A 23,665-nucleotide genomic window follows, 5' to 3' on the forward strand; every position below is an offset into this window, starting at 1 on the left:
GGGTATCAATTAGATGGTGGATTCTTGTTTGACTGATGATTCTTCTTCTGCAGATCATTTTACATGGCCAGGTTGAATGCTGCTTTTTGATCCGAGTAAAACAATCCTTCACAAGCTATTCAAGGGTCCTTTGCTCTTGGTACATATGGTGTTATTATAAGAATTCCTCCATCATATACTTTAGATTAAAAGAAAAAGAACCATCAAATATATTATATACCAAAACACCGTGTTTTGGTTTATGGTTTATGGTTTATGATCTCAACCTACAAGCAAACGGATTGGACGATGTCCACGGGCTGTTGGATGCCCGGATTAAGTATCATTAATGATGTCAAAGGCCATTGTTTACGTAAAATTATATGTTTGTATGATGGAAGCGGATCAGGGCGAACTCCCAAATCCGATCACCTCTCAATCAAATCGGATCCAATTATGACCCAAGTGGTGCGGGTCGGATTCGAAGTTGTTATGAAAATCCCACCGTCCATTTTGGCACTCGTGTCTCAAAGCTCGAAGAATTGCGGCGGATGGATTCTCCTTCCGAGCTTCCCACAAAAACGCTTCATCACGCGGTTTCCGACTTCCGACGCGCAGACACCGTCACGATCGCGACCTCCTAAGAAAGCAGGAGGAAGAAGGAATAGATGACGATGTGGGAGGAGGAAGAAGCAGCAGAAGAAAAAGGGCTTCGAATCCCCAACAGCCTCTCCCCCTCCTCCATCAGATCCATCGGATAGAGGTCAGCGATAGTTTCCTATGCCTTCCGTTGTTAGGTTGGGCTCTTGGATTTTGGTGCGTTGTTCCATCGATATCTGATCGAATCATCGTACGATCTTCAATACCAAAAATCTCCCCCTCCTTTCAAAACTTCGATTTTTGGGTCATTATCCGTCAATTGCATGTTGGGGGATGTTAATGCAAAAGGGAGGAGTGAGATGATGAAGACGAACGAGATGGAGCTGCAGCAAGGACATTGTCAAGGAATATATGCGGCACAGCAGTGTCAAGAGCACTTGTATTCGCCTATATCTGCCACTGTAAGTTGCAAAGCTTGCACAGACCTTGGTGGTTGCTATAACTATATACTCTAACGGTGCTCGGTTTATTGCATGAGAAGATTATCCACAATACTAGTGGATTTGTTGGTTCTCAGCAAATCCTGCGGGAGAAAACGTAAAAATGAATCAATAACGTCTAGTTTGAATGCAACAAAACAATGGAAATGCCCGAACAAGTTCATCTGGAACATGTAGCGAAACCTCACTCTATCTACCATAGGAGGAGGTGTAACTCTGAGATAATGTTTGGAGGGTGTAGTATTCCTCTCTAAAAATTTGAGGTGATGACAGTCCGATGGATGTGTTGTCTGAGTTATTGCTACCAATGACAGATTGGTCACCAGTTATCGTTTAAATAGGAAGAAAAATAAAAATAATTACTACTGAAATGCTAATAAAAGCCCAGCTATTTTTTTCTCTTTCAAAGTTTCAGGTTATGAATAGATTTCTGTTTATATTTAATTGAAAAAGGGTTGAGAACATTGTTTCGAGGTCATCTTGTGCTGAAACATATCAGGAGAGTTTTATTTTAACTGCAAAGCAGCATTTTGGGCCTAGATTCATTCTAACTTCTACTGAAGAGTTGTAACTTCTTTTGGCAAATACATTGAACGAGGTCTTCCAAATGATCAAATAAGGTAAAAGAGAATATCACGGGCAAGTGCTAAGGAGATTAAATAAACAAAAATGACCAAAAGGAAAAATAAAGATGCAAACAATAAATGTGAGTAAGCATGTCATTAGTTAAGCATGCCATTTTTATCTTCACTTCATTTTGCACTTGTGATCAATGAAGATATTTATCCTCTTTCCATAAATAAAAATTACCATAATTAGTGTTTTGTTTTATTTGGATTACTCATTTCCCTGTTAGTGTAATATGATTTAGAAAATAATCAAAATATATTTCCTTAATGGTGTTCGCAAGTTAGGAATTTAATTAATTAATTAATTAATTTGAAAATCAAATTTGTTATTTCCTTGAGGGGAACCCTCCCTCCTCACCTACATAAAGGAGGTCAGGCTCCACCTCTATTCGTCATCGGTAGCTTGATAGTAGGGAGGTACTTGAGGGAAGAGGAGGATCTTGAAAGGTAGGTCCTCCACCCTTTCTCAATTTATTTTCTATATATTCTTAAAATATTTAGTTTTATGATGATGTAAACTTCATTAGTTTAGAAATTTTGAATTATGATTAAATATTTTCTGATATTGAAATTATCATGAATTATGATACCATAAATTTAATTTAAATATGAAATTATATTCAATTAATAAATTTGATGAATTTTATGAAAATTTGCCCTTAAGTTGATTTAATTAGTTTGACATACTAACTTATATTATTAGTAAATTTCATAAAATTCATGTTTTTGCATTTCAAATCTGATTGAATTAAGAATTTGGTAGCATGTCAAATATTGAGACTAACATAGTGATTAATTGATGAATTTCATGTGTTTACTTAATAATTTGAATTAAAAATATTTAATTAAAATTTTATGTTTGAATTTAATGAGATTGTCTATTACATGTATTAATTTGTTAAGTATTTAAAGTATTGAATGAAATCAAAACTGAGGGATTTGATTCAGTCAATCTGAGCTAACCTAAGTCAGACTGCTGATTGGACTCAGTTAGGACAGTCATATGTGCTTGGGTCCTGTTCGGGTGTAGGTCAGCCCAATCAGTGGTTTGTTCCTGCGGGACTAGGAGCCCGTGGTGCTGGCTTGCCCGACCTAGCGACTTAGCCAACGGTTCGGATTTGGCTTCAGTGTGACATAGAAGCATGGCCTGGCTCGGTAGACCGGTGTAGGAGGTAGATTGGGATACGCTCGGCTCGAGGTCGATGCTGCTTGCACCTAAGCCTGTAGCTTGGTTTGGCTTAAGTTGGGCATGAGCTAGCCTAGATAGGCCCGTCATAGACCTTCTGAATCGGCTGGCATGGGCCAGTGCAGCCTAGATCCGAAGCGGAGTTCAATCCTCTGCCCTCTTTTATTGTGCTGGCACATGCATCACATGTGACCTTGGTCTAGGCCATTATGGGCCAATTTGAGCTCGGCCCAATACTATGCATCGAACCATAGCCGATTCAAATCTGACTTAATTTTCTTGTGCATCAAACCAGGGCCGACTTGACCTAGCCCAGTTATTCCAGGGCAATTTTGATTGAGTCAATCTTGTTTCACTCAAATTAGAATCAATCAAGTCCAATTGAGCCAATTTGGGGCAATTCTAGTCCTAGATTGGCTTTATGAGGATTTGAGTTGTGGTTCAATGAGATTATAAGTGAATTAAGTCTGGTTTGAGTCAATTGGATCAATTCAACTATGGTTTAGGTAACTAAGGATTATAATGGGATTGACACCTCATACTTTATTTAATGAAGTTAAAAGTTTTTTTTGGCTTTATAATTTGAAATGATTAGTGATTTTAAATATTTGAGACTAAGGACGATTTGATGATATTGTTACCCTACGACATATGTGGCCATGGTGAGTGGTTGACATTGGAAGTAACCTTGTAAAAGGGGCTATCGACCCATTATAGTGCAGTGCTGCTAATGAACTGAGCCTCACATGCCATGTACCCAGCATAGTCTATCATGGTATTTCACTGTATGACTTCCTTGAACGTATGCATGAATTGATGAATGAAATGAACGAGAATGAATGATTATGATATCTGATAGATGAGGACTTTATTTCTTTGCAAGGGCTGGAAGGCTAGTATTGGTAGGACGATTCCCTTCGGGGATTAACGGATCATCATACATGATGGCTAGATGATCCCTCCATCTTCTATTGGGAGGAACATGTCCTCACTTGAGCAAGTGAGGGACACCACTCCATTGGGAGTGCGACATGGTTTCTCTGTGTCCATTGTTGGGAATTGGGATAATATAAAACCTATTCTATGGAGTATGTTTCTCTATCCACTATTAGGATGGTGCAACTATCGGGTGTTCGATGTACGCCTATGCTACTTTGATAGTTATGTATCTCATAAAGATGTGTTACACATGATTGATGCACGATTTTGTTTATCGTTTATTTGATACTGATCATGATAAATTGATATATTTTCATTTCAGATGAAATTGTTTGTATAACATATTTGAATATATTTTTTGTTTTATATTTATTTTCAGATTAATCTGCTAACTTATATTAGATTTGAGGCTTGGGTGGAGTATACTTTTTCATCATTAATTAGCATTATCAAGAAGTTGAAGCCTTTTTCCCATTGTTAACTTTATTGTAATTACAATGAACATTGACTTCAATGAAATTTTTTCTGTAATTGTGGATTTCAAAGTGGTGGTTTATGCACGATACTGACAGTGCCAGTAATGTCCTCTTTAGATTCCATGTCTATCGGTTAAATCAGCATTCAGAACTTTACTTTTAGGTATTTCTTTATTGAAGTGTTCAGACTACTATCTTTTCTACCATTCATGAATGGTATTGTACACCACTAAGTCTGATGGGATAATTTTTCGAAGTGATAATGGTTGTTATGTATTGAACTAATTACTGCTGAGGTTTGTGAAACTAATGCTATGCCCATGTCTCCTTTTGTATTGGTTGCTTTGTTGATCTCAGGTCTATGATACTCACAATTGGATGAGAACCTTGTCTCCATTTTAACTAAATATGGATTTTTTTCTTTATGATGTGCTACAATAACTTTTTAATTTTCAATATATTATCAAGCTACATCAGCCTGCTATAGTATCTTTGTTTTGTTAAAACTTAAAAGCATTCTTAAATATGTACAAAGAGCAACTCAATTATTTCTTGGCTCCAGTTTCTATTGCCCTTTTCCGAACAAATGATGATCTGAGTGGTCTATACTTGATAGTTACCTGATACTAATTACTTTATATTAGTGTTGGTGTTGATCTATGAAGTTTCTTGTCATTTGATTATGCTAACTTCATTTTGTTATCAGTATTACCGACATCTGGTGTTAATGAAACTTGTTTGTTCCTATGTAGTAAGCTGCTGTGGATGGAGACCTTAACTGCTCTGCCCCCTGGGTTTGGCTTTCATCCAACAGATGTTGAACTTGTCTCCCATTATTTGAAGAGAAAAACACAAGGACACAACTTTGACGAAATTATTCCAGAGGTGGACATATATAAGCATGAACCATGGGATCTACCTGGTAATTTTGTTACATATCCTGGCTTTTTGTGTTTCTACTGCAGGTTAATGCTCTCTATAGTAGATATGATAATTATATCAATTTTTGTTAATAACCAATTTTTGATCCAAAAGAATTTTGAACTGATGCTTTCTGAGGTGGATTATCTTGCTAACATGGACCATCTGAATTTTTTGGAGGGGACCATCAGCAATTGAACTGTGAATATCTTACTAGTCTTGGGTCTATAAATCTGCAGTAGGACTGCAAATCCATGTTAAAGAAACACTAGGAACATGTGGATTGTTACATCTGTGATACTTCCAAACATCTTATGACTCTGATGTGGACTGCAAATCCTTGTTTCTAGACTCTGATGTGGTCATTGCATCTCTGATAGTTCCAAGCTCCTATGATATTTTACTTAATATTTTGCTCCAGTATTATTTCTTGAAACTGAGAGAATTGATAAACTTAATACTATCTAGTATATTTTTGTACCTCCTGCAGGTTGACCTGGATATTCTTTTATCTAAAAATTCTCTCTCCTTGTTTTATTTTCACTTTGCAGCAAAGTGTCATGTGCCTACCAGAGATAACACGTGGCACTTTTTCACTTTACGTGAAAGAAAATACCGTGCTGGTTCTCGCTCGAACAGGGCCACAGAAGAAGGTTATTGGAAATCCACAGGGAATGATCGGAATGTCAAGTTTCAAAATCGAGTTATAGGAACCAAGAAAACTCTAGTATATTATGAAGGTCGAGCTCCACGTGGAAAACGTACTGATTGGATTATGCATGAATATGATTTAGATGAAAAAGAGTGTAAAGCTTCTCCTGGTTTGAAGGTAATATTTTTTGCTTTGAATGACATGATAATTTGAATAAAACATGTTTGCTATTAGAATTAAAGGTGCTTGCCTAAGTGAAGAAGGTGAAGTAGCAAGCTTGTTCCAAAGAAGTTAATCTGCACAGATGGAATAAAATGAAGTGTCAGTCTAAGAAATGCAAAACCTTTCAATTTAGGCCCCAATATTTTATCAGAGAAAGCTTCTGCATGATGCAAGCAGCCACACTGTCATTTCAGGGTGCATGACCTGATTCACCCTGTTTTTCAAAAGCCTATCATTTGTATCCCCTGGAAGTGAGTAGGCTCCATATTCTGTGGCACTGGCCAAATATTCTTGCGGACCAATCATCATGCTTCTTTTTCTCATTTTTTGGGGAGGTGATCACCATGAATCTATAATATTATATTTAAGAACACCATTTTCTCTGTATGAGTCCTTTTGATTTATATATATTCTATTTAGTATGAGATTTCCAATCCAATTTTTCTTCTTTTTGGTCAGATGTTAGCATAAAAAACTACTGGAAAGTTATGTTTGAAAATGTTTTTGGTTGTTCAATCATTGATATCGTACATTATTTACATCACTCTATATAGATTTAAGGGTTTCAGGTCGAATCTAATTCATCAATAATGTATCCTATAATTTTCTTGTGGTTAGTTCTGGAATCACGCTTTTTTGTTTCTTATTGCAGGGTACCTTTGTTCTTTGTCGTCTTACTAAGAGGAATGATTGGCCATTGGAAAATGAGAAGACTGAACCGGTGGTCTGCAAGGAATCATCTAGTCACTCGAGTGACATGGAAGATTTAGATGCATGGGTTGCAGGGCTCTTCGATCCGAACTTTGGCACTAATTCTAATAGACTAGAGCATGAAGCAGTGGTATGACCAAGTCTCTTTTAATATAGTCCGAGACTTTTAACTGGGTATTACCCTGTCAATTAGTTCCCCTTCATCTAGCAGAGGTTCTAGGTTTGAATGCTTGTGGAGGGCAACCTAGGTATTTAGACTGTTGGCGTTGATACCACACTTGTTGGTTTTTCTATAAAACTTCAGGGAGAAAGGGAAGAGAATAGTAGGAGAGACTAGGAGTACTTCTAATATGCAGTGCTTTTGATTGATCCAAGAGCATCTATTTATATTGACTAAAAAATGGAATATAAGTTTTTTAAAACAATGAAAAAAATCTACCATATCCCAATAAATCTTCTCACCCTCATCTATTAATTTAAATCTAAAATTTTCTTTTATTTTATCTAATCTTAACTATTTGAATTAAGGGGGTGTATTTAACTAATTGAATTAATTTTAATACACCCCCTTAATTCAAATAGTTGTAACTTGAAATTATCTTTGGAGAAAAAAAATTTATCAAAGCTTTTGTGAAGATATCGACAAACTGGTCTTTGGTGCTGCAGTAATCCATTTGAATTTCTCCTTTATCAATTAGTTCGATAGGTTTGCAAGTCTTCATGATTTTCAAAGGATTGAAAATCTTTTTTAAGTTTTAGTGGATTTTCTAAATAGTTTTGAGTCTGACTTGTAACAAGAGTTTTGGGCCTTTTACTTCAGACTTTGTAGCAGTTTGTTTTTCACTCTTCAAAGTTGCATCTATCATTTTTGCATCTTTAACTTTCTTCGAAGTCTTCAGTGGTTGCTTACCTTCACTTTCCTTAGAAGATTCGTCAGAACCACTGCTGTCTTTTGATGTTTGAGACTTCTTAGCCTGTTAGCCTTTTGAATGTTCATAATTAGAACTTTCTTCAGAGCTGTCATCTGCATCATAGTTGGTGCTCTCCTTTTTGGCAGACTTTGTAAGAGGTTTACCAGCGGTAGATGAAACAGATTCCGAAACTGTTCGCTTCTTCAGTTATAACTCATCGCTCTCATCAGAACTCTCATCGCTCTCATCAAAACTTTTATCAACTTTAGCCTTGTTTTGAGGCATCTTCGTATCAGTTTGAATTTTAAAGAGTTTGTCATATGAGATAGTTTATATAGACCCACAAAAATTCAGATGATCATAGCTTTTATGCCATAATGTCGATTTATCAATAACAGTAGTATGTAAGGAGAAATATGAAAATAATAAGGGAAACACTTTGTTTTTTATCGTCCTCACAGTTGCTATCAATTTATCAATTTTTTTTTTATCATAAATCAAGTATTTTTCATCATAAAAAATAGCATAATATCCTTTTCTCATCAATTGTTCAATACTAATGAGATTTTGTTTTAAACCAAGAATAAACATCACATCATCAATAAATTTTTTATCAGATTTGGTGTTCATAGTAATTGTTCCTTTTCCTTTCGATTGAACCTTATTATTATTTCTCGTTTTCACTGTCAATCTGACTGAATCATCAAGTCTTTGGAATAAACTTTTGTCTCATATTATATAATTACTGCATCTACTATCCAAAAACTAAACATATCTAAATATTTTTCGTCAGATGCTATAAAAAAAATATTTCCTCATAATAATTTGTCTAATTTTTATTTCAACAATCCTTTTCAAGATGGCCATATTTTTTACAATAAGAGTAGTGAGGAACATTTGGATTTTTATTGTTGTACCAGCAATCTTTTTCAATATGTCCAATTTTTGCAATAAAAACATCGGTAGGTTTCTTTGTTACCTTCATTTTATCGGCCTCATCCTCTGCCATTTTGATCTCTCCCTTGAAATTGGTTTCTGAATTTTTCTTTTGGTTCTTCTTCTGATCTATCTTCATTTGTAAAGCATGTTCTAAAGTCCCATATGAATATTTATTCGCTTTTTATTCATGAACTAAAAGGGAGTCCATTAATTCATCAATAGATAATGTACTTGTATCTTTAGTTTCTATTATAGCGATAAAAATCATATCAAATTTTGGAGATAAACTTCGCAAAACCTTTTCTGCTACAGTTTGATCTTTTAGGTTTTCACCATAAGATCTTATATGATTCACAGTAAAAGAGACTTTTGAGAAGAAATTAGTAATAGATTCAGGATCTTTCATCATAAGAGTTTTAAATTCACGTTGAAGAATTTGAAGTATTGAAATTTTTACCTTGTCTATGCCTCTAAATATGCTTTTTAATATTTTTCAAGCTTCTGTTGATGTTGACGCCATCATGATTCGAGAAAATAGAGACTCATCTATTGCTTGTTATAACATGTAGAGGGCTTTTGCATCTTTCTGCATATTCTCATTTATTCGATCTTTTTGATATTTAATAATATTAGGATCCTGTAGATCATACTCAACAAAATCATTCTTTACCAAATTCCATAATCCTTATGAATAAACAGAGCTTTCATCTTAATAGCCTAAAATTGATAATTATCATCTTTAAATATATGAAGAAGTTAGATTAGGAACACTTACTCCATTGCCTATCATCTTCTTTTTTTTCTTTTTCTGGATCTACTAGTCTTCCCTTCTTTTTAATCGTTGTACTCTTGTTGATCTTCTTCGAACCAGGCTCTGATACCACACTATAAGCTTTGATACCATACTTGTTGGCTTTTCTACATAACTTCAGGGAGAAAGAGAAGAGAATAGTAGAAAGACTAAGAGCACCTATTTATATTGACTAAAAGATAGAATACAAGTTTTTTAAAATAATAAAAAAAATCTACCATATCCTAATAAATCTTCTCACCCTCATCTATTACTTTAAATCTAAATTTTTATCTTTTATTTTATCTAATTCTAACTATTTGAATTAGTCTTAACATAGACTAGCGTCAGTAAATTTTTTTAAGGTACGATTTTAGTCTCAGTACAGGTCACAGGATATTCAGGAACATTCATTACTTATATCTAAGAGTTCAATAATAGGCTAAAAAATGAAAGGAATAACTCACTAAAGATGGAGAATTTTCATTTCTAAGTATTAGGTAGATCAGAAGCTTTTATTAGTCCAATTGTTGTTTCGTTTCTCCTTTATCGCTGATTGTTAACACTTAACAGCTATCAGACTGTCTGATTTGAATGTCCATCTGCCCCATGATTTAAACTGACTGAGAAGTTAACTGCGAACAAATATTAAAAGTGTGAAATGAATTGAGTTATAATTGGCTTTCAGCTTTTAAATACAAGTGTTAATTGAAGAGATTTTATTTGATTGAATTAAGGCATGTAGCTTTTCATTTTCTGCTCTGATATGCACTCTCTATTTTTTATACTGAGTATGTGAAATTGAATTTTATGGTACACAATTCTGTATATCATGATCATTAGTGCATACACTGTATTCCATTTCTTTTAAGATTTTGCAGGCAGATGTCGGTTCTCTTGTGCCAAAGCAGGAGCCAGTGGATTCTCATCTTGATCAAAGTGCTGATGGCAACATTGGCTACCTATTAGAAGATGATGCCTGTAATATCTTGAAATCTGATTCCAATAACTCATTTCAGAAGTCCAATACTGGAGCCAGAGATGATGTTTCCACTCATGGAAGAAGTTCCCGGGATGTAAATGTTAAGAAAGAGAATCCTACATTTGGTCACACGGCTTCCACCAATTCATACAAGAGCTTTGATACTGGAATCCAGATTCGACAACGCCGTGCAGGACCTTCAGCTGAAGTTCCCTCTGGCAGGATTAGACTTCAGGTTAGCAAAGTGGCATCGAGGAACTCCGCATCAGTCAACCACACCATAAAGGTTGGCAATGAAGGTCATCATCTTGATCTGAATAGAAGTCAAAATCAGACTTTCAGTTCAGGGCTGGCACTCGACCAAGAGTCTGCAGTTGTAACATCATCAGTTTCTTATCAGTTCAATGCAAAATCAAATCCAAGTTCCGAGTCTGATCGATCTTGCCCAGTTGTGTCTATGACATTACTGGGGGCAATATCATCAAATGATGTTACTCTTCAGAAGTCCTCCAGTGCACCTCTTGACGACCGGAGCTTCATCCGAGGAATTGACAGGGGCATGGGAATGCTTGTACCAGCACTTCAGTCAGCTTGTCACTCGCAGTGTTTTATCCTCGGTGCATGTCTCGCTGGAACTGCAGCTCTTTTCATATATTTTATGCTGCGAGGCGATGCTGGATGATTCAGTTCCTCATCTTCTTGGTTGTAGGACACGAATGACTGCTTACGGAGGTCGACAGACATAGTTCTTTTCTATTTACACTTGCTCATGGAAGAAGTTTTTGTTTTTGTTCCTATTGGATCCTGCACTTTCATGTACATAAGCAGGATGAATTTCTTCTCATGGTTGTCAGGAAAGAACATTTTATTTTGTGACTGATGCTTTGTTGATAGTAAATAAGGAGCTCATATTGTAAATTGTTCCTACTGCAAATAGTTTCATCTGTTTTGTTTCTTGAACAAATCTATCAAGATTAAGGCTATTATCACCTGTAGATACTATTGTTAAGTTAATATAAAACCTTGACTGGGATTAAATCATGTCTTCATCATTTATCTTTTGTAAAAATATATATAATTCTTTCACACAGCCTTAATATCTTATTCAATAAGTTTGGGCAATTTCTCTGAAAAATACACATATTTTGAGTATTTTTTTTACCCATTTTAAACTGTTACAATATTTTTATTTGACTCGTTTTTTGTGTTTTTCAATAGTATTTACAATATTCTATTGATATACTAAAAACACTATATAAACATCATTGAAAGACATTATAAGTAGCATCATATCATGTCTCTCTGTTAGTTATTGTTCATAGATCATAACAATATTATATTTTTATTGCTTACGATTAGTTTGGCTGAGATTAAGAGTATATTTAGATCGATTTTATAGTGTTTTTGTTGTGGTGGCCAAAACACCATAAAAAACATTATAACAGATCAAAATACTATAATATACAAAAAAAATTTGAAGAATAATTTTAATATTTTTAATTAGATATACTATTTGAAAACAAATGAAATAAAAAATATCGATTAGAAAATATTTAAAATATATAAGTATTTATGCCAATGCTAATGGAAGGTGATGCGGAAGGTGATGCCTTGGATGTCGCTTCTGCTCCTGTTCGTGAGAAGAGGGGAAGTCATGCGGCAGCTATGACGCCCGTCTTAAACCTGTCGCTTCCCTGCTTGAGCCGAAGAGTTCTCGGGGAAGTTTGCCTAAGCGGGTCTTCTTCCGACGGGACTTGGATCCTCTCAGCTCGGAGAGATTGTTAGACATTGGCATGAGAGGAGACACGGGCTAAGAATAGGAATGCCAAGATTGCAGGTTGATCAACAAGTGACATGTTTTCCAAGGGGCATCAGAGAGGTGAGTGGATTAGCAATGGGCATACACCACATCTATTTTGACCTGATGAAACTAAGATTGGAGACTATAGGAGAAAAAATTGAAAGAAATGCTAGGATAAATATGGAATTTCTAGTGGTACACTGCAATCTTTCTAGGCATGAGAAAGAAATTTATGTGATTTTAATACTTGGTGGAAAAACTAAACGAGGACAAACCTTGATGCCTAGGGTTTGAGTCACGGGAATAGTCTATTTGTTTATGAAAATATAACCTTTCCCAGCAATCTGAGGAGATCACATAAAACCGACATTTTTGCTGATGAGAAGGCTGTGAATGATCTTTTAATGAAGATAGGGGTAGAAACATGGAGATTATCTTGATGTCCATCACTGTTTTACAGAAGAATAAGATATAAATGCTTGTCTTATTCAATTTATCAGTAGTTGATACCAAACAATGCTTCGCACAATATGATTTTGGAAGAAAGAATCACGATTTATATATTAGAACTCAACTTTTGGATCAGTATGGCAAAGACAAAATACAGGAGTACATTGAATTCTATATGTTGAAAGCAATCTTCTCCGACTTATGCTCACCACATTACTTCATAAAAGCAGAGCTTTTTCTTCTTAGCTCACCAGAATGGATTCTGCAGTTGAAGGAAACAATTAAGTATGTTAAGAAACACAGTATTAAGCACAGTGTTCTACATGTTTTAGGGATGTTTTAGATGTTCATTTTTGCATATTATGCTATCTTGTAATTTTGATATGAATTTGTTTGGCTCTCTTCTTGTAGAATTACAAGCTTTTATATTCAGTCTAAACTGTCTTTTGATTCCACCCTGCATAAAAAACTTAAGGAAGAAGAAGAAGAAGAATCTGATTCAAAACATGGATAAGTAGTAACTCACCATCTTGTTCTTCTTCTTCTTCTTCTTCTCAAGATAAGCTACAAATTCTTCCTGCCTTGCTAGAGATTCCTCCAGAGCCTGCAAAACATCAAAAAAGTAGAAGCCTCAGATAGTTGTATTGTTCTTTCTATATTTTTGGGACGTTTTTCATCACAAAAGGAGCCTCTTTTGTCCTATTCTCTTATCACACAAGGATTAGTAGATGGGAAAGATTGCAGTGCTTAGGTTCTTCAAATAGATTTAGTACTTGTTATTTGTATGCTTGATACTTTTCAGGCTCTCTTACCTTCTTTGTTGCTGCAAGCTCCTCCTCCAAAGCATCCACACGCTTCACAGCGGCATTCAGTATCTCTTCCTTCTCAGCCGGCAACTCTACAGGCTTCGCATTGAGTTCAGCCACCTTCTCTTCAAGCTCACTGAGGCGCTTCACGACACCAGAGAACTCAGCAGCTGAGACGGCCGGTGCAGACTGCTCGCTCTGTTGCATTTGGCCTTTAAGCATCGTGCCGGCCAACTCAAGAGACCTCGCGTAGTCGATATCTGCATTAGACATCTTCTTTGGCACGGTGTTGCCTCCTACGCGGATCATGGTGACAAGTCCCATGACAAAGGCCATAACTCCAGCCAACACATGGTTGCTGACTCCATCTGGTCCTCTGTAGATTTCAGATAGATTGTAGGCACCTGCAGTGAAAGGTGGATCATTGGAAACTCATCAGTGGAAATCTCAACAGTTCCAATGTGTAATCAGCTAAGGATGATGATGATATGGACCTTTGGACATGGCAAACTTTTGACTAAGCATTTGCTTCTTCCAGGTTGCATCCATAGCCTTGTCCACAATTGGAATCAGATCATTATATGAGTAGGTTGGGAATTCCTTGAGTGCAGCCTCGACGTCCAAATTCTTCTGGAAAGGTATTAGTGTTAGAAATGATAAGATCAATAGCAACTGCAAGTCTGATTCACTTGGAACTTTGAATCCTTTTGTGTTCCTGAAATTTCAGATACTGAATTCTTGATGAGTTCAGTAATATCATGGAGTTCTACTTTTGCTTAACAGATGTATCAGGAAGAAGTTCCAGTCGGTATCTCTGGCTCAATCCACAAAGGGAAAATATTACTTCTGTTCCAAGTTGATTCATTTGATGACGATTAATTTAGTTTTTGTGGTGCTAATCAACAACTAAAGATTACCTCAGCTTCTGTATTGCTGACTTCTTCATGAAGAGGTGACAATTGTGGGTGCTCAATCTGACTCCTTGACATCTTGGGAGAAGCAGAGGACATTTCATCAGCAGCAAAGGCAGATGGCCCTCGGAAAGACTCGTGCCTCTTCATGTTGGGGAAATTTTTTTGTCAGTGATCAGAAACATGAAGCTCCAATGAACATTAACACAGGAAGAAATGGTGATTAATTATCACCTTTGAATACACAATGTCATCCTCAGAAATGGTCTTCTCCTCAACTGCAGGAGTCATTTGTTGCCTTCCACATTGTCCCATACCACTCTGAACCATCTGTGTATGCCGTGAATTCATCGAAATCGTGCTTAAAATGTTAATGCAATTGTTTTGAGCATACAATTAGTGCAAAAACGGAGGAGAAGAAAACCTCACCTTTAAGATCTCAGGGTCCTTCCATGGGCCCTTGTCTGATCGAAGACAACCTCCTTCACAGTTGCAGGTGCCACCAAGGAACTCCGGCAACTCACTTGTAAATCCCAAAAGAATTATGATCAAACACAACTATTTCTCAAAAGCTTGCAGTAAGATTTGTTCATCATCTATTGGAAGATACCTGGCATCAATCACTTCAAGCAGCTTGCTCTGGTACTTGTTTCCAAGAACCTGAGGGGAGTTCTCATCAGATATCTAAGTTCTTGTACTGAATGCAATCCATGGTATCTATCAACAGCTTACATGGATTTTCGCGGTGGTCTTTGGGTCAAGGAAGGACTTGACAGTGTTCCAAAGCAGTCTGAATCCCTGTCCTGCATTGACGATGAACATGCGGCACAAAGTCTGCAGTTGGGGAAAGAATCACACCTCATGATCACTTGAAATGCCATCAGTACAGTAAGTAAATGTGTTGCATATATACCTCAGGATAATTGTCACCATCAATCTTTTGAATCCTGCTAATTAGCTCCCTTGCAGTTTTGTTGAATTGTTTCATTCCCTGTCATCAAAAGCCATTCCATACACATTCTGATTCGTGAACATCACCGGAGGAGGATAGGATCTGAGAAGGGAAAACAAGGCATCTGATGCATACCACTCCTTGCACATCAATGATGGTCGTGCTCTGGTCGATGTGCCGTTTTGCTGCAATCGAACAGGCAGGAAACTTGACGACGAAGGTCCTCTCAAACTCCTTCACATGGTATTTGACGTAGCGATCCATGTTTGTGACCTGCATCATCTTGTTGGCATCAACTAGGCCTAATCTCTCGATGTACACAGGCCGGCCTTCCTTGTCGACTCCATGGTGGCCTTGCGGGTAGTATTCCAAGACTTCCCCGAGTTCCTTGAAATCAAAATCCTAGTAGGAGGAGCACGTATCAGAGCTACAATCTTATGAGTTGAAGCCGGTAGAACAGTCAATAAAAGGAGGAGTTACATCCAAAATTGTGTCAGCTCCAAATTCCTTCCTCCATTGGAGCATATCAGTCCACATTTGCTTTGTCTTCTCAATGTCAAATTTCCTGGCCTTGAGAAATCTGCACCACAGAGACGCCACACTGAGTATCCATTGCTCCATGGATTTGAGCTGTGAAGTCAGAGTAATGTGTCCAAGTGAGAGGAAAACCTGAGCATTGTATGGTAATCATCATGCCTAGAAGGTAGCATCTCCTCCAGAATAAGAATCTGACGGAAGGCATCAACAGCCTGCATCTCCTCAGCATCACGCACGTCCTCGATGGAGACAGACATAACTTTGCTGCTCCTTCTTCCTCTTCTGTTCAAAGAATTCCTGTACTTTGTGGAGGCATTCATTGCCTTCTTCTTCAGAGACTCGATCTTATTTCTCCTCTCATCCTCGGAGTTCTCGACATCTATGTTACATAATTGAGATCATTAAAAGAAATCTTGGCTATAGATTTCTGTGGGTTGAGTGCATGACAAATTCTACATGTCAGAGGAAGTGTTGCTTTATATGCCTCGCTGACAATCATGAACAAAATGGAATCGAACATACAAATGGAAGAGAAGCAAAAAGATCTCATCTTGACATACCATGTTTTTGTAGATGGTCCAGAGGTCCGGACATGACTTCAGCCATGTTGACCTTTTTGTCTGGACCTGGTAATTGACAGAAAACTGGTCAAGTGTCGAGCATTAGCAACCACAAGTCATAAGAAGAAGAAGAAGAAGAAGAAGAATCTAAATAGCAAAAGTAGGAACTCAAAGCCCTAATTGACTTCCATCCAAAAACACAACGATTAGATCTTTGCCACTGCATCCAAGTGACAACCAGAAAAGCAATGGACCAACAGGAGAGGAGAGGACAGGACAAGGAAACAGGAGAAGCAGCTTGATTACCTCCAATGACCCGTATGTCGATGACAGGGAGAGGGAGAGATGGGGGAGTTTAAATGACGCTGGGATCGCTGCCGAGGTGGCGGGTTGGGTGGCGAGCGATGCACGACGAGAACGAGCGGGAGAGAGGAAGACTTGCACTTCCTTTGACTTTTTATTCCCCTTTCTTTTAGCCGTTGACTTTGTCTATGTTTGACTTTGTGCATGTCCGAGTGCCGAGGGGGAAGACGAGGATGGCCGGAATGCACGCCTCAAAGTTTGATAGTATCTTTAAATAGCTTCGGTGAGTCATTTAACACATTATTTATTAGCCATTGGAAATTAAGACATACTTGTTCCTGTTTCATATATATATATATATATATATATATATATATATATATATATATATATATATATATATATATATATATATATATATATATATTCTATTCACTTATCTTATGTTAATGGTTCAAATCCTCAACCTATAAACATTACATCTAAAATATGAATATAATAATAATAATGCATGAGGTTCAAAAATTCATCTTATAAATTTTTAATATTATGATGATACTATGCCACTGTACCCATCTCATTTACTTGAAATTAAGGGTTTGAAAATTGATGATGACATATTATATTAGGGTTGACTCAGATTGAGAGTTTCAAACATCATATTATATTTTTTCCATAAAAAAATAAAACAAATTCTAATGTTAAATAAGATTGAGGGGGAAAGATTTTGAAGCCCTTGTGGTGATAATTCTGTCCCCCTCTCCCAGAATACAAATCAAGTACTAAGGAAGAAAGATTAGGCTGCACTTGTAATTTCTCTTTGGTGATCCTCCTCCTCTTTGCATCATTCAATGGCAACAGAGTTGGTCGCTGCAACTACAAAGAACTCCATCTCTTTGTATTGTCTCTCTATCTTATTCTCAAGCACAACATATATTTTATCAAAAAACATATATATATATATATATATATATATATATATATATATATATATATATATATATTATGAATCATAATAAAAAAATTAAAATATTTGTTCATATTTTCTTAACATAAGCAGTTAGATGCTCGACTATAAAGGGGATCTGTTCTAGAGTGATGAAAAATTTTTTTCTGTTCTTTCTACACCATATATTCTAATTATAGATTTTTTTAGCTCACATAGGTATCACTCTAATATGATATGTTAATATGAGTCATAATAAAAAAAAAATTAAAATATTTGTTGAGTCAAAGAATATTTTCTTAAAGCAAGCAGTTATGATTTTTGGGGTTAATTATACATTACATCTTATAGTTAGCTGCCTAATATTACGTTCTCTATATTTTAAAAAATTATATGGTATCCTTATAGTTACGAAAGTGAAACATATATGTTCATTTACTCTAACGATATTAGTTTTACTGATGAAAAATATAAAAATAAAGGATAAAACGATAACTTTAACGTTTAGTAATGGACTAGGTGATGGGGAATGACAACACCACTTGTGTAGGTGGTGGTAGACGATAGCATTATTGCCCTCGATGTCAATGTAATTGCCTAGTCGCCTTGGATGATGATAAGGTCCACTCTCACAGTGACACTACCCACGTCAATATCGTCGCCTCTATGCTCCCAGAAGGAATGAAAGGTCGAGTCCTCGAGATATGTTGTTGACTCAACACTTGCGTCTTGTTCTGGGCTCCGCTTACACACCAATATAGCCCACCTCGTGTTTGCTCAACACCCTCGTCCCCCTAGCGATAACCGACGTGAGGACGACGACAAAAAGGAGACTCAACAAGGATAATGACTAGGACACTCTTGGAAGGTTGCTCCTCAACCTCATTTACCTGAAACGCAGTGTCGACCTTTTCACCTCTTTACAACTGCATCGGATCCAACATAAATGCAGTGTCGACGTAGATGTAGAGCGAATAAAGGGTCAATGCTGTACTTATGGTAGATAAGACTAAGGAGCCACTTTCCGAGAGTGTCTCATTCATCGCCTCTGTCGGGTCTCCTTCTCGTCGTCATCCTTGTGTCAATTGTAACTAAGGGGATCATGGCATAGGGTAGAGATGAGGTGAGTCATGTCGATGCATAAGCGAAGCTTAGAAGAACACATAAGTGTTAGGCTGATAGTATGTCTCAAGGACTCACCTTTCGTTTCTCTTGGGGGCCAATGAGACAACGATATTAGCATGAGAAATGCTATCCTCGTTGAGGTGGGTAGTGTCGTGATGAGAGCGAACTTTATTGTCATCGAAAGGATAAAGACAACTACGTCGACGTTGACACTGGCACTGTCCACCATCATCGAGTCCGTCATCGAATGTCAAAATTACCTTGCAACTACATCGACGTTGACACTAGTGTTATCCGCCACCACGAAGTCCGTCATCAAATATTAAAATTATCTTTTTATCTTTTATTTTACATAAAAAGATAAGGATAAAATAATTATTTCAGGTGGTTTGGGATATTGTTTGAGATTTTTTTTAAAATAGGGTAAAAAATTTTAAAACTTACGGATTTGTTTATTCGAAAATGCACCCTTTTTATAAATATTTTAATTACTTTTATTTTTAGACCCTCACACGTAAACACACACAACGCCAAAGCCAGCGGCCGTTCACTCTTTCCCACGATTCCCATTCCGGCGACGCCTTCCTTCTGCCTCCAATCTCGCCGGTGGATCCTCTTCTCCCCCCCTCGCCGGTTGCCTTCCATTCCGTTGTCCAAGGATCTCTCATCACGCTGCCTCATTTGGCACTGAATCGCGGGGATCCCTACGGTATTTGTAGGTGAGTTCCCATTCCCATCCGGATCCATATCTGACCATTCATTCGGATCTTTTTCGTTTAGATCTGAACTCTGGATGGAGTTCTTGAAGGAAGATTGTGTTATCTTCTTTTATTTTTCTTTTGGGTTAACAGTTCATCTAATCTATGGATGGAAGTTTTGGCGACGTAGGAGCAGCGGCGTCGGTGCCGCTGGCGAAATGGAGAAGCGATTTTTCTAGGGTTTTCCAGCACTACTTGGATAGATCTACTCCCCACACCGTCGGCCGATGGCTCGGGACCACGGCGGTGGCGCTCATCTACTCTCTGCGCGTCTACTTCGTCCAGGGCTTCTACATTGTGACCTACGGGCTCGGGATCTATCTGCTGAATCTCTTGATTGGGTTCCTCTCGCCGATGGTGGATCCGGAACTGGAGGCGTCGGATGGGCTTTCGCTGCCGACGAGGGGATCTGATGAGTTCAAACCCTTCATTCGCCGTCTTCCTGAGTTCAAGTTCTGGTAACTCGACATACCTTTCTCGATCTCAAATTCTTGAGTACATTTGTGTTTTATAGGGTATTTTCCTCATATTCATTGTCTTTTCATCTAATCCTATGGTAATCGGCTTATAATCTCTTTTGTCATCCTTTTCTATTTTCTGAAAATTTTCTGTGATTTAATGTTTGTTTGCAATCATGTATGTCCATCAACAAAACCTGTCTGCAGTCTTCTTCTCTATCTATGACTATTGGTTAACTTAGACAACCGGAGCTGCGTAGTCATGTTAGTTTAGCTCTAGTATCAATCAGTATCCAAAGGCCAGTTGAAGAAGATGTTGTGTTGCCTATTGCAATCTGAAAATTAGATAATATTATTCTCTTGAGAGCCCTTTATTTTTTGTCCTGGTGCTCAAACTGTTGTTACATTGAGGTGCATCTTTTCTTATGGTTTGTCCTGCTACTGCAAGGTATAAGTTGTTATGTTAAAAGAAAAAGGCAGTTTGATATGTCTAGCCACTGTGACTATCAATTAGCTCTTTGTTGCCTTCAAATTGATCCATCTTGTGACCGTTTAATGTACTTCTTGATATCGTGCAGTTTCCTTTTGTATGGCATTATTTATCCTTTCTACTCCTAATCTAAATGAAAATCAAGCCTCGTATTGCACAATCCAAAAACTATGTTCAAGATTATGTTTTATGGTTCAAGTATCGGGAATGGTGCTAAGAACTTTTTCTTTATTACGCTGATTGCTCTGATGATGTTTTATTGCTTTTCCTTCTTCTCCCCTTGTATGTTCTGAATTCCTGGAAATTTTCTGGTCATCGTTTCAATGCAACTCAACTCACTGTAGTGACTTTAAGGCTTTCACTGGAGTTTAAAGTTTAATTGTCATGCTGGCCAACTGACCTCATAATTTGTAACAATAGATAGATGCAGTAAGTAACTAATCAAATCAATCAGGTGGTTACAAAATCTTGAACTATTTTGGGCCTCATAACCCAATGTCAATTTGGGCCTAATGCCCAATCTTCAAACTGACCTCATATGTAACTTTTCAAAGTATTCATGTGGACCAAATAAGAATCAATACTCTTGTCATTTCTTTCAAGCTTCAATTCAGTGGCTCCTTAAACTTTGTTAGCCATGAATTACAAAGCCATTTAAAATCTCCACTGGAATGGTTGCTACGATAAGAAGGATGCATCATGGCTTTCGTTTTGGTTACCATCAGATTGGCGAGATGCAAGGATGTGGGGTACGATTGACAATCCCAATAGTTTGGTATCGGGAAATGAGGAATGGATAAGGAGAAATATGACTAGTCTATGATGGATTTGAATAAAGCATTTTAAGCACATTGGCAACCCACTCAGTACAATTCATTTAGCCTATTTGGTTGCCCAAGTCAATACAAATGCTGTTAGAGGACACTTTCAACCTACTCTATGGGGGTCTGCATGTGTATAGATAAGGGCTTTCATATGCATGCTGAGATGGGGTGTCATCCTGGTATAGTCCCTGTTCAAGTTAAAGGATGATTTTTGTTGTATCAAGTGTTCCCACTAGAATATCAATGATTTAGGCAATGAACATTCTAATACTCCGCATAGGAAGGAGGGATGGGCCACTACATATTGGTTAAATGGTATATGGTAAACTACTTATTATCATGTTTTCTGGGTCATGTTGGCATGGCTATGCCAGAATATATTGTTTGTCAGGTTGCTTAGCTTATACTTAAAGCAACAAGTGAAATGTTCTAAATCTTAATCTTGCAGGCCATAAAAAGTTGGTTATCAATGTGTATATTATGACGATGAGTCTGTCAACTAGATTTTATGGTTGAGCAGTGTTTTTAGATAACAGGTTGCATTGATGTTACTGTGACAGTCCTTGGCATTGGTAACCATGCTGAGTTCCGGGTAGCTCTCTTTTCGAGGATAGGGATCTCCAGTAAGCCGGTACTCGAATTATTACTTCTTTACTGATCTTCATTTCTCACAAACCCAAATCCAATAGAAGCTTTTAGTACTTTTTCTTATCATACGGAAGCATGGAAAGTAGAGGAGGCTTTAACAGAGTGGAAGGAATGGTAGATTTGACACTAGCAACCGGTAATCTCAATTTCTTTTATTTTTAAAATGTGTTTCCCCTGTTTGTCCTCTTTTTAGGTCCTTTTATCACTGTTTTCAGTGGCAGATGGTGGCAACTGCATTCTTATAAGTTAAGCTTGGTCTGGAATTGACTTTGTTATATCTTTCAAAGAAAGTAGGTTACCATTATCATGGCCATAACATATTTATTAGCTTAGACTTCCTGACTGTAATATGGAACTAAATCCAATTATTTTTGTCAGAAATCCATGCTAATTGTCTCAGTGACTAAGTTCCAGTTGCAACAAAGAAGTGTCTTTTATGAGCCATTTGGTTCAGATTTAATGGACTAAGCCTGAGCACATTCACACTTAACTTAAAACACATGAAGTGTGGATCCTAACTTAAAACAAACACAATCTGGTTTCTAAATTTTGTATTTTACCAGACAGTATTTCTGGCCATATGATTTCCATCTTGCACGCTAAGAATACAATTATACAAACATGCATGTGCAGATGGGAAGCTGTGGAGAGAAAATAAAGATTGTTATTTGCAGAATTTATATACATGTTTCTCCTCGTATTTTGATCCGTGCGACTACTTTGGAGGTTGACCTTCCTATTTGGTCCTAAATATTCTGTTGCTAAAAAGTTCTTGTTATATCTATCTAGTAGGGCAATTTGAACTTAATTGAATTTTCCTTCCTTTTTGCAGGTACTCCATAACAAAAGCTTTGTGTGTGGCTTTTGTGATGACTTTCTTATCTGTATTTGATGTCCCTGTCTTTTGGCCCATTCTTCTGTGTTATTGGATCGTCCTTTTTGTCCTAACCATGAAGCGACAAATCGTACATATGATAAAGTACAAGTATGTTCCATTCAACACAGGGAAGCAGGTGAGTGATTTAGCATACCATCCTCTGACACAACACAATTTCTTCGCTGTTCTTATTATTTGTTTTTGCAATATGCCATATCGAACTGAGCAACGAACTCCTGTGTCATAGTAGTATACAGCACAATTTCTTCACTGTTCTTATTAATTGTTTTTGCGATATGCATATCAATATTTTAAAATGGTACGGATGGGAGGATCATTAGTAAGCTCAGCAAAGAACCTGTGTTATTGTAGTTAGAATGCGAATTGCAGCCTAGCTTGATCTTTTGTATACTTGGGAGTTGGGACAACCGACAGCTTGGATAACCATTATATTAAATTCATTCTATTTACGTTAGCCAAAATGTCAGATGAATTTGATTCTTCATTCGTTTTATTACCTGATTATATTTCCATTTAAACTTATTTGTCTCTCATACAGAGATACGGTGGGAAAAAGGGTCCTGGAAGCAGTAGTACATCCAAGGATTGATCTCCGTTTAGGACAGAAGGGATACATACACCTATTTTTCTGTCATCTATACTGATGTTAAATATACCTCCTTTTTTTCCTCTTTAGAATCTGGAGTACAATATTATACATGTCAGGATGAATTTTCTCAAGTAATGTGACCCTTTCCTCTTCCATTTGATCTGATTAGTGT

General features: G+C 37.0%; 3 protein-coding genes and 1 long non-coding RNA gene across 9 annotated transcripts; 3 read left to right on the forward strand and 1 right to left on the reverse strand.

Moving 5' to 3' along the window:
• Window positions 1-533: 533 nt before the first annotated feature.
• LOC103986842 (NAC domain-containing protein 74) lies at window positions 534-11,364 on the forward strand. 5 transcript variants are annotated; one of them, XM_018828166.2, is made up of 6 exons: window positions 534-742; window positions 928-1,040; window positions 5,062-5,231; window positions 5,782-6,059; window positions 6,757-6,945; window positions 10,328-11,364. In XM_018828166.2, the coding sequence occupies exons 2-6, from the start codon at window positions 991-993 to the stop codon at window positions 11,117-11,119; spliced, it is 1,479 nt and encodes a 492-aa protein (XP_018683711.2). In that variant the 5' UTR covers window positions 534-742; window positions 928-990; the 3' UTR covers window positions 11,120-11,364. The 5 variants fall into 5 exon arrangements, with proteins under 5 accessions (XP_018683711.2, XP_009403232.2, XP_009403234.2 ...); XM_009404957.3 differs by having other exon boundaries at window positions 534-1,040; XM_009404959.3 differs by having other exon boundaries at window positions 535-1,040; window positions 10,337-11,364.
• Window positions 11,365-12,040: 676 nt separating this feature from the next.
• LOC135614300 (uncharacterized) lies at window positions 12,041-15,840 on the forward strand. 2 transcript variants are annotated; one of them, XR_010487477.1, is made up of 4 exons: window positions 12,041-12,316; window positions 13,491-15,293; window positions 15,375-15,600; window positions 15,681-15,840. It is a non-coding gene; the product is annotated as an uncharacterized LOC135614300 (long non-coding RNA). The 2 variants fall into 2 exon arrangements; XR_010487478.1 differs by having other exon boundaries at window positions 13,519-15,293.
• LOC135614299 (phosphatidylinositol/phosphatidylcholine transfer protein SFH12-like) lies at window positions 12,863-16,820 on the reverse strand. The gene is made up of 15 exons (XM_065111501.1): window positions 16,761-16,820; window positions 16,455-16,520; window positions 16,027-16,273; window positions 15,838-15,937; window positions 15,493-15,759; window positions 15,319-15,396; window positions 15,138-15,239; window positions 15,016-15,065; window positions 14,835-14,928; window positions 14,640-14,735; window positions 14,412-14,549; window positions 13,989-14,124; window positions 13,501-13,898; window positions 13,215-13,292; window positions 12,863-12,950 (listed from the first exon to the last, which is right to left on the reverse strand). Exons 2-15 carry the CDS (start codon window positions 16,498-16,500, stop codon window positions 12,936-12,938), a joined length of 1,845 nt encoding a protein of 614 aa, XP_064967573.1. The 5' UTR covers window positions 16,501-16,520; window positions 16,761-16,820; the 3' UTR covers window positions 12,863-12,935.
• Window positions 16,821-19,407: 2,587 nt separating this feature from the next.
• On the forward strand, window positions 19,408-23,653 carry LOC103986846 (protein RER1A). The gene is made up of 4 exons (XM_009404961.3): window positions 19,408-19,547; window positions 19,680-20,044; window positions 22,839-23,019; window positions 23,443-23,653. Exons 2-4 carry the CDS (start codon window positions 19,692-19,694, stop codon window positions 23,491-23,493), a joined length of 585 nt encoding a protein of 194 aa, XP_009403236.2. The 5' UTR covers window positions 19,408-19,547; window positions 19,680-19,691; the 3' UTR covers window positions 23,494-23,653.
• The last annotated feature ends 12 nt before the right edge of the window (window positions 23,654-23,665 follow it).

Source organism: Musa acuminata, chromosome BXJ2-6 (genome assembly GCF_036884655.1).
Source record: "Musa acuminata AAA Group cultivar baxijiao chromosome BXJ2-6, Cavendish_Baxijiao_AAA, whole genome shotgun sequence".
Lineage (NCBI taxonomy): Eukaryota > Viridiplantae > Streptophyta > Magnoliopsida > Zingiberales > Musaceae > Musa > Musa acuminata.

Bases quoted from the DNA above. Each gene is read 5' to 3' on its own strand.
- LOC103986842 (XM_009404957.3), top strand. From the start codon at position 991: ATGCGGCACAGCAGTGTCAAGAGCACTTGTATTCGCCTATATCTGCCA. The intron at 1,041-5,061 runs GTAAGTTGCAAA...GTTCCTATGTAG, and splicing joins ATTCGCCTATATCTGCCACT to TAAGCTGCTGTGGATGGAGA. The intron at 6,946-10,327 runs GTATGACCAAGT...ATTTCTTTTAAG, and splicing joins GACTAGAGCATGAAGCAGTG to ATTTTGCAGGCAGATGTCGG.
- LOC135614299 (XM_065111501.1), bottom strand. From the start codon at position 16,500: ATGGCTGAAGTCATGTCCGGACCTCTGGACCATCTACAAAAACATG. The intron at 16,274-16,454 runs GTATGTCAAGAT...TATGTAACATAG, and splicing joins GGACCATCTACAAAAACATG to ATGTCGAGAACTCCGAGGAT. The intron at 15,066-15,137 runs GTAAGCTGTTGA...AACTCCCCTCAG, and splicing joins AGACCACCGCGAAAATCCAT to GTTCTTGGAAACAAGTACCA.
- LOC103986846 (XM_009404961.3), top strand. From the start codon at position 19,692: ATGGATGGAAGTTTTGGCGACGTAGGAGCAGCGGCGTCGGTGCCGCTG. The intron at 20,045-22,838 runs GTAACTCGACAT...TCCTTTTTGCAG, and splicing joins CTTCCTGAGTTCAAGTTCTG to GTACTCCATAACAAAAGCTT. The intron at 23,020-23,442 runs GTGAGTGATTTA...TCTCTCATACAG, and splicing joins CATTCAACACAGGGAAGCAG to AGATACGGTGGGAAAAAGGG.